Source organism: Pan paniscus, chromosome 2, assembly GCF_029289425.2.
Source record: "Pan paniscus chromosome 2, NHGRI_mPanPan1-v2.0_pri, whole genome shotgun sequence".
Taxonomy (NCBI): Eukaryota; Metazoa; Chordata; class Mammalia; order Primates; family Hominidae; genus Pan; species Pan paniscus.
In genome coordinates, this window is record NC_085926.1 from 184,004,930 (window position 1) to 184,018,463 (window position 13,534).

General features: G+C 45.1%; 1 protein-coding gene across 5 annotated transcripts in view; it reads right to left on the reverse strand.

Moving 5' to 3' along the window:
- Positions 1–685: 685 nt before the first annotated feature.
- DGKG (diacylglycerol kinase gamma) overlaps positions 686–13,534 on the reverse strand; it is a 228,162-nt gene continuing 215,313 nt past the window's right edge. For 3 of the 5 annotated variants that reach the window (XR_004670871.3, XM_055110769.2, XM_055110770.2), the window contains one exon: positions 686–1,948. Coding sequence is in view for 2 of the 5 variants with exons in the window: in XM_055110769.2 (XP_054966744.1) it covers positions 1,922–1,948 (27 nt within the window). In the remaining 3 variants the exon portion in view is untranslated. Of the gene's footprint in view, positions 1,949–7,418; positions 7,515–13,534 lie in introns of all 5 variants that reach the window. The other 2 variants (XR_004670872.3, XR_008624956.2) reach the window with 2 other exon arrangements.

Below are 13,534 nucleotides of genomic sequence, written 5' to 3' on the forward strand. Positions count from 1 at the left end.
AGCAGTCCCTGGGCCACACTTAGAGAAACATTAGAGGAAAGAACATGAATTTTGGGGTCTGAGAGAGACAGAACTGGGTTACTTATTGTGTTATGTGTTGAGCAAGTTAATCACCATTTTTGAGCCTCCTGTTTCATTATCTATAAAATGCTGACCACGTCTCAGGGGAGACGTCGGTGTGAAGATGTATATAAAGTGTTTAGCTGGGGCTTTTAAAAAATTTTATTTTACTTTAAGTTCTGGGATACATGTGCAGAATGTGCGGGTTTGTTACATAGGTATACATGTGCCATGATGGTTAGCTGCACCTATCAACCCGTCATCTAGGTTTTAAGCCCCACAGGCAGGGGTATTTTTCCTAATGCTCTCCCTCTCCTTGCCCCCCACCACTCAACAGGCCCCGATGTGTGATATTCCCCTCCCTGTGTCCACGTGTTCTCATTGTTCAACTCGCTGGAGCTTATTAAATAGGGCTTTTGGTTCTCTCTCCCCCTCCTTCAACACCAGGAAATTGGCAACAGAGAATTTCAACCCCTCCTAAACCTGACACATCAGTGGTGCCTCTCTAGCAGCGTGCACCTGTGGAATGGTCACAGAAGTGTCTGGAGGAGCACGTACATCCCCAGAGCATGAACGGCCAATCCTGATTTCACAAGCAATGGCATGAAAAGAAATGACCAGGAGGTCAGAGGTCAGCCACCTGCTGTCATTTTTATTTGCAGTAAACCACAGAGTCAGGACATACACATATACAGTGCATTACAGAGCAAGTCCACGGCACTCTATGCAGGCAGATGAGCAGTCTCGAGCAGGCGACCTCTGTTATAGAATAACACATCTAGGGTGCGGGAGGCAGTGGAAGTGGAAGAGCAAGAAAGGAAGGATCTGGATCCTGGTCCTGTACTTTTAGTTAGCTACTGCCCCAATCATGGCTGGTAAAGCCTGCATTTCTGCACTGCAATGGAGGTGTGTTAGGACCTTTAGCTTCAACCTGTGCCCAGGGTCATCCCCAAACACTGAGGTTTAGCTGAGTTCCGTAAGTGGAAGCAGTGCTTCTCCGCTGTGGGACTGAATTCTCTCCCAGCACACTGGCAATTCAAGAGGGCAAAAGAGGTTTGATACATGGAAGGGAAAATACTTATATTTCAGGGTTCCTGTATGTGTCTGTGTCAGTGTATGTGTATGGGTGTGTGTAGAGGTGGAGAGCTTACCTAAGAGTTTCTTTGTAGTGTTTCTTTCATGTTGGATGCCCCCCACCCCCAAATTAGCTGATTTCTGAGCATGATCAGTCAATGAGGGAAGGAAAGTAGATTCTTGGCAGAGGGGCTAGGAGTGGCCCTCCTGGGTCAGCAGGGCTTGGAGAAACCTTGGGCCTGGTGGGAGACCCATGAAGACAAAGACCCTGCCTCCTCTCCTATGGCTGTGGCATTTACCCAAGGTGAAGCAAGATCGCTATAGCAGGAAGGTCGTTAGAGCACCCCCTTGTTTGACAGATACAGAAAAACAGGTCCCAGAAGCCTATAGGATGTGTCCAAGACCCTGTAAATGAGACAGGACTGAAGCCCACTCCGTGTGCTGCTCTTGTTTTCCCAGGCAGGGTTTCAGGCCTTATCCTAACATGGGATGTGGAATGATTCCCTTCCACAGCAGCCTCTATGGAGCATTTGCCAGACTTCCCCAAGATAGAAGGTTCTTACTTGTTTTCTACAGAGAGAGAAAATCATCCATCAGGAACCCCTTAGCAAGTGGCTTCTTGGAATTATGACTACTTGCTAATAATAACACTTTCTCTGAGATACCCACCGAACTTTGAGGTTGATGGTACAGAGAAGCATAAAAGCATAAAACTTCTTCCCATTCTATGGAAGAGGACAGCTGTGCTGTAAGCTGGGTCAGCAACTTGCTGTAAATCCTCTTCTCTTTAGTTGAGTTGTCTGCCTCTTGCCATCTGAAGAAGGAAGAAAGAAAATGCAGCACGTTTTGAAATCTGCCTCCTTGTCAAGTGACCTACACGCTAGACCACACTGTCTCTATTAAGACTGTAGACTACCTCAGCAGGTTAGCACAGACCAAAAAGGGCAACATCTGGAGCATCAGGCCCTGTCCAGGTGAACACCTGCCTTGCCTCCTATCCAGGGTCCTGGGAGAGTTGCTTTGAAGGAATTTTTTATATGCTGATGGAAGAACCAGTACTGAATGACCACCATTTGTTATTCAGCTGTAATCAGCAGAGACAGACTTTGTGCTATGCTGGCTGCCAACTCTGCATAAAAGGTTGGACTTGATAACATCTAAGGAAGGGCCTTTCCAACCTAAGGGGGCTATGATTTTAGAACTCCTTGCTCCGTGGACTTTTCATGTTAATTGAGATAGTTTGTTAGAAACTGTGAGTCCAGTAGGGTCGTGCTTGTTGGTTTTTTGCTATTTGTTCTGTCTTTGTTAATTTTACAGAAGCCCAGTCTAGCTAACTGCCATAGCCTCTAGTCCATTCTGTGTTCCTGGATCTGGTTTTACATTGAAACTATGGTTGTTAGGGCCTGGGATGTTCCACTATGTCACTATGGGTTAAACTTTCCCACAGTTCTCTCTCACAAAGGTGCTTTATGTCTGTGATGTGACTCAAGAGGTAAAGAGAAAAAGGAGAGTAGTATTGAACAGAGGGGTTTAAGTTAGACATTGAGGCCATTTTTTAATGGAAGAAGTTGTGAGACGCTGGAGTGCATCCTGAAATTGGGCTTGGAGTATGCCCTCTGATCTTTCCTGGGCCTTTTAAGCACAGGTTTGCCTGGAGGTAACAAAGTGGGCAGATGGCCCCTTAAAACCCTTTTCTAATCCTCTGATTTTATGTATGAACATTCTAAAAATAGAACCATGCTGGGGTGGGGGAGGGTGCAGAGAGTGAAGAAAAATACGAAAATAAAAGAAAAAAGCTGAAGAAGCAGGCTCTGGGTGTGGGTAGAGGTTGAGAAAAGCAGAATGTGATGGGAAAAGATGGAGAAAAAGTAATAGAACTGCATTGCGACATATGAAGAGATTAGGGTGCAGTGCCTGACAGATTGACATTCTTTTTTTTTTTTTTTTTTTTTTTTTTTGAGACAGAGTCTCTTTCTGTTGCCCAGGCTTGAGTGTAGTGGCGAGATCTCAGCTCACTGCAACCTCTGCCTCTTGGGCTCAGACGATTCTCCTGCCTCAGCCTCCTGAGTAGCTGGGATTACAGGCGTGAGTCACTACGCCCAGCTAATTTTTGTATTTTTAGTAGAGATGGTGTTTCACTATGTTGGCCAGGCTGGTCTTGAACTCCTGACCTCAGGTAATCCTCCCGCCTCGGCCTCCTAAAGTGCTAGGATTACAGGTGTGAGCCACTGTGCCCAGCCCAGATAGACATTCTTTTTTTTTTTTTCTTTTTTTTCTTGAGACGGAGTCTCGCTTTGTTGCCCAGGCTGGAGTGCAGTGGTGCAATCTCGGCTCACTGCAAGCTCCACCTCCCAGGTTCACGCCATTCTCCTTGCCTCAGCCTCCCCAGTAGCTGAGATTACAGGCTACAGGCGTGCGTCACCACACCCACCTAATTTTTGCATTTTTAGTAGAGATAGGGTTTCACCACGTTGGCCAGGCTGGTCTTGAACACTTGACCTCAGGTGATCCTCTCGCCTCGGCCTCCCAAAGTGCTAAGATTACAGGCATGAGCCACCATGCCCAGCCCAGATAGACATTCTTTAAAAACAAAATATTCACTGATGAATCCATTAGTAAGTGTGTGAATCACCCTATCCAGCCCCATTTTACATGTGGGGAAAGTGAGCTGTAATATGACTTGCCCACATCCCTATTGCCAGTTGGTATGAAGGGAGGCACCAGAATTGGCCTTGCGAGAGAAGTCCAGTGCTGAGCGGAAGGAGATGAGCACATTTCCCCGGACGAGGATGTGTGGGTAGGAAGTGCCCTCAGGATGTGGCTTCGAAGCTCAGGAAAGAGAATGAGAATGGCCACAGCTAAGGCCTGCGTCTTCCTTCCCTGGCCCTGCCTCAGAGCCCCAGGCCTGGAGTGACTGAGGCGGCAGAAGGGAGCCGGGCACTGCAAAGGGCCTCATGCGTTTCCTTTCCTTTCGTCAGTGGCAGTAGGAGAAACAAATCCTGTCATACAACCGTCCCTTCTCCTCTTGGGAGCCATGCAAAATATCCACTGAATTTGGAAGTTGGGCTCATGAATGGCTTTTCCTTGCTTTTTCTCTTTCCTCGTTTCTCTGAGTTCCTGAGTGCGGTTTCCAGAAGTTTCTCTTCTCTTTTAAGAAAATGGAGTCTGGGAATGGATGGGACTTCTCACCAAGTCAGTCGGAGGCAGGATGGATTTCTTGCAGATGACCTACCTTTGAGACTATCTGACAGATTTCCCTAAATGTCCTTTTATTTCCCCTTTGGGGGAAGATGGGAATTCTCATCGATTAGGTTGGTGCAAAGGTAATTACAGTTTTTGCCATTAAGAGTATAAGCAAAACAGCAATTACTTTTGCTCCAACCTAATATTTTGTCTTTCCCTCTGCCCTAGTCCCTGCTCACAAACATCTCAGAAAGGACCTTCGAGCTGGAGTCTTCCGAAATGTCACACAGGCGTGGCCCCCAGCTCCCACTCTGTTTCTATCCTTGCTCCCCTGTGGTGACCCACAGCGGTGTGGCTCCATCACAGAAAACAGCCAAGTGAAGGGGGCTCAGCACATTCAAGTGAGCTTTGTCTTTTGAATTCTTATTTTCCCCCTTAGGAAGTTGGGCCACTTTTAATCACTGGGAAATAGGAAGAAACTTTGTGCTTCCTCTTCCCTACTACAAAACGACTGACGAACAGTAGTACAAATAGGCCTCTCTGTTCTGAGGAGATAGAGAAACAAAAAGTCATGTTGCCTAGGCGAGGCAAGCACAAGTGTGCAGAGACCTAGCCCAGCATCCATCTCTGGGAAGGCCTGCCAAGAGCTCTTATATAAGCTGCAGTGAGCTCATGTGTTTGATCAGCAGATCCTGGGCTTCAGGGCCAGGGGTTAGGCTGGAGGAGGGAGCTTAGAAGAGATTGTGTTCTTCCAAAGAGGGGGCGATCTGGGAAGAAAACATGTTCCTACACTCAGAATGATGGAGGCAATTTTCATCTCTGTGCCGTCAACATAGACTTCCTTTTCTTTTGGTGTCAGTGTCAGGAGAAGAGAAGGTGATGCTTGGTGTTATGAACTCCATGGTGTGAGGAAAGGGGTGGCGAAGGGAGGGGTGGTGTTTAATGATTCAAAGGCGGGCAGATGCGCACTTGGGGTATGGATAAGAAAGCTTTCCTCTCGATGTGTAGGAAGTCAGGTAGGTGCCCGTGTAGCTCCACCGTGCACAGGCTGGGAATCTATCAGGCCTTGGTTTCTAGTTGTTACTTCTCCCTTAGGCTGTGCTTAAAATGGGAAACACATTTCGTTCATTGACTGAGACAGGCTGAATATTCTGGCACCTGCTATCACTCATTTTTGCCTGCTTTTCTTTTGTTTGGCGGAATCACTGAGCTGGTAGACCTTTGCACCACCCACCTTGCCCACCATCTTGTCCGGAACATGTGCAGTCAGCCCATCCTGATCCCAGCAGCTACGCACAGAGCAAGTGGAATGATACCTGCTTTCCATACATTTTGCCTATTGAAAAATTCTCTCTTACCCTGCATAAATGAGCCAAAGCTTTTCAACCAGGCTTCCCAGATGTTCTCTCGGGGGTTGACACACTTCCAGATCAGTCCTGCCCTAGTGGAGGGGAGTATCTGTACATCACAGCAGCCTACCCACTCCCTGAGTCTAGCTTCCTACTCTTCACGTGATGGCACAATAACTAAAACTGTTTTTTAGCTGAATAAATAAATCTGCAGACATGGTGTTCTATTGTTTTACCTGTTCAAAATAATATTGTGCCCAACCACTCTGTAACTAGTAATGCTTTAAACAGTTTTTTGTTTCAGAATTAAGAACTTGCATTTTTCAGCTGAATTTCTTTTTCTTTCTTTCTTTTTTTTTTTTGAGACGGAGTTTTACTCTCAGGCTGGAGTGCAGTGGCACGATCTCGGCTCACTGCAACCTCCGCCTCCCGGGTTCAAGGGATTCTCCGGCCTCAGCCTCCTGAGTAGCTGGGATTACAGGCACGCGCCACCACGCCCGGCTAATTGTTTTGTGTTTTTTCAGTAGAGATGGGGTTTCACCATATTGGGCCAGGTTGGTCTTGAACTCCTGACCTCAAGTGATCCGCCTGCCTTGGCCTCCCAAAGTGCTGGGATTACAGGCGTGAGCCACCGCGCCCGGACTTTCAGGTGAATTTCTGACTCCTCCAAGTGTTTTGCATTTTTCTGTCTGGCATCATTAGTGCTTATAACACTTTCTGATTTAGTGTCTTTTGAGAATTTAGTTCATGGGCTGTTTGCTTTCCTGTTTCCAGAAGAATCAGAAATGTTTCAAATACAGCTAAGACCGTCTTTGGTTCCACCTAACACTTTCTCCTCATGAGTGATGGTAATGTCCTGATGAATTTCTGCTTGGAAACAACTGGACTCAGTCAGTTGAGAAATGACAGAGCTCATATGCACAACACCTTGAAGCCTTCCTTCAGCAATGCGGACGATACACACAACCTTCAACACTTCAGAGAGAATCCTCCGTGATGATGTATGCTCAAGTATTTTGGTGTGAGATGTCATGATACCTATAACTTACTTATTAAAAATTCAGGCCAGGCACAGTGGCTCATGCCTGTAATCCCAGCACTTTGGGAGGCCGAGGCGGGCAGATCACGAGGTCAGGAGATCGAGATCATCCTGGCTTACACGGTGAAACCCCATCTCTACTAAAAATACAAAAAATTAGCTGGGCGTGGTGGTGGGTGCCTGTAGTCCCAGCTACTCGGGAGGCTGAGGCAGGAGAATGGCGTAAACCTGGGAGGCAGAGCTTGCAGTGATTCCCAGATCGCGCTACTGCACTCCAGCCTGGGCGACAGAGCAACACTCCATCTCAAAAAAAAAAAAAAAAGAAAAAAAATTCAGTCAGAAAAAGATGAAACAGGGCAAAATGTTAACAACTGTTAAATCGAAGTGATGGGTACATGGTTGCTCACTATACTCATGGCTGCACTTTTTTGTATGTTTGAGCATTCTCATCATAAAAAGAATTTATTCCCAGATGTTCTAATTTCAGGAGGCATATTTAACCTGTGGGGGCTTCGGGAGGCTGACAGGGAGCAGACAGGAGGCAGGAATTGCTTAGTTCTCCTAGGTCTATTATCATTACCTTAATGTCTGGTAGTAGCAGAGTACGACAATAGCAAACCCCAAACAGCGATTCCGTGACACCCTCTGTTATTAACACCTTCCATGCAAGTATGGTTCTCTGAGTTAAAAGATCTAGTTCTCAATCCCTTTACCTCAAGGATGTTGGGGAGAGAGGAAATGTTCACCAGGAAAACTTTTTTTTTCTTGAAGATCATGCCATTTTCTGGTAACCAATTGGTACCAGTTTTCTTAAAAAAATAAAAAAGACAAAAGAAGTTCATTAATTACTTTGAAAGTACTGTTGTTTAGTCCCTCAACAGAAAATGCAAACTTTCTGGAATCTTCTTCCGGATTGCCAGGTATATTGTGGGGTTTTAAAATTCATTTCATTTTCTATATTCTAGGGTACAAATACATTATTATTATTATTTTTTTTTTTTTTTGAGACAGAGTCTTGCCGTGTTGCCCAGGCTGGAGTGCAGTGGCACAATCTTGGCTCACTGCAAGCTCTGCCTCCTGGATTCACGCCATTCTCTGGCCTCAGCCTCCCAAGTAGCTGGGACTACAGGCGCCCACCACCACACCCGGCTAATTTTTTGTATTTTTAGTGGAAATGGGGTTTCACCATGTTAGCCAGGATGGTCTCGATCTCCTGACCTCATGATCCGCCCATCTCGGCCTCCCAAAGTGCTGGGATTACAGGCATGAGCCACCGCGCCCGGCCTATTATTTTTATTATTCCTCACCTCGTAATTCCTCTTAAGATTTCATTTTTAAAAGATTTTTGCTTTTTGAGACTTAAAAATGCTCAATTTTTTTGCATTACTCTAGGCAGTAATTTTTATCCCAAATTATGATTCACCCAAAATGTTTTTAAAAGGCCACTTCAAATCTCCACTCCACCTTTAGAGATGTTACTAAATTCTGACATTTGACTACCTGACCTTATTTCTTTTGCCCCTGATCTTTACTATGGTCTCTGCATAGCTTTTAGTATGATCTTTAATACTATGTGAATACTGTGATCTGGCTGAGTTCTTCACTAGGTATCCACCGTTGTCCATCCTGCTCAAGTAGTGCCTTAGGATATATCCCAGCTGGTGCCTGGGAACAAGGACCTGGGAAGGTAGGAGGAGGTTGAATGGACCTCCTGCTGCTCAGGGCTGCTGCCCCACCTCAGTGTGCCCCCGCTTCTAGACATGTGAATGCTATTTCCACTCCAGCTCTGTTGAAAAGGGAGGAGAGGGACTTGGGTTTCCAGTTTGAGAAGGGAGTAAGTCCTACATAGGGGATTAGTTTCGGGGTAGTAAATCCCTGTCCATTCCTGAGGCTCAGAGGAATTGTTAATGGCCCTGCAGGCAGAAACTTGGACTTTGAAGGCAGATACTGACAGATCTGAATCCTGGATCTGTCACTGTGAGATTTGCTCTGTTTCTCAGTTTTCCTCACTTGTCAAATAGAGAACCATACAGGTTTTTGTGAAGTTCAAAAGTGGTCATAAAAATAGTAAGCTTTGGACTAGATAATAAATGATAGTTGTTATTTAATAACAACGTCATTAATACCTGGGGATTTCTATTTTATCATTTACTCGACTTTAGGCTTAAAAAATATTTTTTGAGGATTTCTCAGTTCTTCCTTCTATTTTTGGACTGTAGTGTTCATGCCCACCTCCCTTGCCCAAATCAATCTGCCAAAAAATCCAGTTCTCTATCTCTTTTCATCTTGTGAATCTGTATCTTATTATGCTGATCTCTTACTGTGTTGTAACTCTACTTCTGTGCTGCCCTTTTATTCTTTGTCAATTCTGACCTTATCTCTAAGAAGTGAATTGCAAATATTTCTGTCTTTCTGTCCAAGTTGAATTTCATATTTTCTGAATCATGTAGCTGCCCTCCATGTGACCTAGAAAGCCCTTTGATGATCCATATTTAGCTGTATCCATCACTCAACAGATGTCTGGGTAGTTAAAGGCCCCCATGAGCTCCCTCTACATCCTGTGGTTTCAAGTTCCTGAGTTGTTAGTTAAAAAGCTTTCATCCCCCTGCCCCCCACCCATTCCAGAGTAGAAGTACAGATACCCACTTTAGCTATTCATTCATTTATTCATTTGACAAATGTTTACTCATTACCTACTGCATGCTTGATACTGGGTTAGATGTTACCCTCTTTGTTCCAAATTGCATTTTCTTAATCTGACCCATTTAGAGTAGCCCTCCAGGTTTTCTGATGATTTCTCTGGAATCAGCATTGAGCATCCAATTAAACCGTCTCTTCTACCTGCAGGGTTTCCTGACCCCTGGGAGACTTGGAGGCTTAATCGTAAACTCTGATGTCTTGCTATAATGTACCTGCTATTCCATGCACAGATTTCAGACTTACAAAGGTTCACCACAGCTCTATCTAGGGGAGTTTAGTTCGCAGATGAGGTTGCAAGGCTCGCTTGTCATCCTGCACCTTGGACATGAAGAATGAAGTGGCAGCAAGGGTAGAACACCCAGCAAGTTAAGTAGCTAATTTCCAAAACCCCTTGGTTTTCTGTGTCCCTGGTTTCCCACAGAGATGCCTATGAAGAAAGATGCTTCTCTGCTTTTTGAGCTCTCTGGATCTTCCCATTAGATAGCATCTCTTGGCATCTGAAAGGCAGCTTGCCATTCTGTTCTCCTGTGGAACACAGATGGCCCAGCCCACGCCTATCACTAATGAGGATTGCATACAAAGCCTCCTCGCTGGAGGCTCCCTTCAGCAACCCCAGTGCTCCTTCCCTTTGCTGGCCAGTCACTGTTGACCATGGCATTTAAATCTGAGAAGGCTGTTTGCTGCTCTCCCACTCACAGAGCTGAACAAAAAAACCTATTAGGTGTAGGTCCTGGGAAATGAGTTGCATTCAGCTAGAACATGAAGACATTGAGGATTAAGGAAGGGATGGCTACTGATTCGATTGCCAGGGTTTTGGAATCCAGCTGTCCGTGGAGGCTGTTGAGTTTAAATATGAACAAGCACTGGAAGTTCTTCAGTAGGAACATGATTAGATGGCTATACAGAGGTTGAACAGATGGGATATCAATTTGTCAATGCCATATTATTTCAAGTAGAATACTAGTATGGTTGGAAACAATTAGAATAGAATGTTAAAGGCACTAAAATGTAGTGGAAAAAGCATAGATTTTCTTTCTCTTTTCTTTTTTTCTTTTTTTTTGAGATGAGAGTTTCATTCTGTCACCCAGGCTGGAGTGTAGTGGCATGATCTTGGCTCACTGCAACCTCTGCCTCCCAGGTTCAAGTGATTTTCCTGCCTCAGCCTTCCAAGTAGCTGGGATTACAGGCGTGCACCACCACACCTGGCAAATTTTGTATTTTTGGTAGAGACGGGGTTTCACCATGTTGGCCAGGCTGGTCTTGAACTCCTGAACTGAGGTGATCCACCCACCTCAGCCTCCCAAAGTGCTGGGATTGAAGGCGTGAACCACCGCGCCTGGCTGAGCATAGATTTTCATATGAGACAGACCCGTGTCAAGTCCTAGTTCTATCACTTGCTGTCTGTTGGACAAAGTACTTCACCTTTCTACGTATGAATTTCTATATCTGTAAAAAGTACAATGCCAATATCTTAGGCTGTTCTGAAGATCAAAAGGGAAAGCACATGAAAAGACCTTGACACTGTGCCTGGCACTAGTAAGCAATGAATGGGAATTTCCTTTCTTTTTTTTTTTTGAGACAGAGTCTCGCTCTGACACCCAGGCTGGAGTGTAGTGGCATGATCTTGGCTCACTGCAACCTCTGCCTCCCAGGTTCAAGTGATTTTCCTGCCTCAGCCTTCCAAGTAGCTGGGATTACAGGCGTGCACCACCACACCTGGCAAATTTTGTATTTTTGGTAGAGACGGGGTTTCACCATGTTGGCCAGGCTGGTCTTGAACTCCTGAACTGAGGTGATCCACCCACCTCAGCCTCCCAAAGTGCTGGGATTGAAGGCGTGAACCACCGCGCCTGGCTGAGCATAGATTTTCATATGAGACAGACCCGTGTCAAGTCCTAGTTCTATCACTTGCTGTCTGTTGGACAAAGTACTTCACCTTTCTACGTATGAATTTCTATATCTGTAAAAAGTACAATGCCAATATCTTAGGCTGTTCTGAAGATCAAAAGGGAAAGCACATGAAAAGACCTTGACACTGTGCCTGGCACTAGTAAGCAATGAATGGGAATTTCCTTTCTTTTTTTTTTTTGAGACAGAGTCTCGCTCTGACACCCAGGTTGGAGTGCAGTGGCGTGATCTCGGCTCACTGCAATCTCCCACTCCCGAGTCCAAGTGATTCTCCTGCCTCAGCCTCCTGAGTAGCTGAGATTACAGGCATGCACCACCAAGCTCAACTAATTTTTGTATTTTCAGTAGAGACGGGGTTTCACCATGTTGGTCAGGCTGGTCTCGAACTCCTGACCTCGTGACCTGCCCGCCTTGGCCTCCCAAAGTGCTGGGATTACAGGCGTGAGCCACCGTGCCCAGCTGGGAGTTTCCTTTCTTATCTCCCTTTCCTGTTTTCTCTTTATAGCAGAAAGTTGAAAGATGCACTCTAATATGGTAGAACATCAAGTTGAGCTAAAATCAATGGCTCCATATGAAAGTTTGTACAATTCTGCTCTCCTGTTTTATTTAAAACTTGTTGGAATTTGAGATGTAGGATAGTTTCTTTTTCCTTGCTATTGCAAGTCTGATACAGGTCTGATATTTATGATTAGAAGTTCCAAACTGTTCATATGGATCTCGGTAGAAGGGCAAAATCTGTTTGACTTTAATACTACAATCCATTTTTTAAGTTCTCAGAGCTACCAAGGAGCAATCACAACCACCATCAGCGACCCTTGAGGGTGCCAGTGAGTCAGGTCAATCCTGCCATGTCCAAGACTGGTCTAAATGGTCAGTACTCCCAATCCAGAAATTGCGCTTGGAGTCATTTTTCATTCTTTCAGAAAATAAGGGACACCAAGAAATGCTGTTCAAAGGGAATTAATAGATTTACTGATTTAACATTAATGCCTACGAAAACAGTTTAAATAGCTTTTGGGGCAAGGTAGATTAGTTACTGTTTGTTTCCCATCCAACCAGGTCAAAGCTTTTTCCTATAAGAGCAGGTGCATGTTCATTCCCGTACATGGCAGCCCTTTCCATATTAGAGCAGCTCCAGGAGTAGTTATTAAATTGAATAGAAGTTAACCTGTCTACAACTGTGTTTTTCAGACCTGATTCTGGTCTCTGGAGTTACACAGATGAAGTCTGATCTCTACCTGCTATCATGCCTACCCTTTCATTTTTTCTTCTCTTTAATCCCCTTTCCAGTCCCTTCCCAACTCAGGAAACAAAGGGCCTAGATCATTGATTCTTGCTTGAAGATGTGTAGAGGGGAACAATAAAAATAGACAAACAATCTCATAAAGAAACAAGAAAAAGGGTCTTAAGAATGGAGACTTGGCCGGTCGTGGTGGCTCATGCCTGTAATCCCAGCACTTTGGGAAGCTGAGGCAGGTGGGTCACCTGAGGTCAGGAATTCGAGACCAGCCTGGCCAAGGTGGTGAAACCCCATCTCTACTAAAAATACAAAAATTAGCTGGGCACAGTGGTGCATGCCTGTAATCCAAGCTACTCAGGAGAGGCAGGAGAATCGCTTGAACCTAGGAGGCAGAGCTTGCAGTTAACCAAGACTGTGCCATTGCACTCCAGCCTGGACAACAACAGCAAAACTCTGTCCCCAGCCCCTGGCCAAAAAAAAAAAAAAAAAAAAAAGAATGGAGACTTCTTGTCCTAGAAAAAGCACTTTTTGAGATATTATTGTGGAGGATGGTCACTTGCGTGTTTCCACCTCCACTGAGAACAACAAAATAAATGGTGGTCTTAAGGCAGTGTTTTCTAATCTATAGATGTTGACAAATAAAGGACTCTATGGTTCTTTACTAGGAGTTCTCAGAGACTCTCTATGTACTTCCCAGAAGAGATTTAGTACTTGACCACAGAACTCTTTTTTCACGGAACATTTGATGGACACTAGTGTTTTGGGAGACACATTTTAGGAAATTATGGTTTCAGATATGCTGTGGGGACTCAGACTGGACATTTGAAATAATTTCCTGATTAATTACTGTTAGAGCCTGGAGCTGGCGGCCAAGGAAGACTGTGAAGTTTCCTTCCTTGGAAGGCTGGTAGACTCTTCCTCCGTCCCCCAACTCCCGCTCTTTTAATATTAGCATTAGACATGCACCTGCCTGGGAGTGTT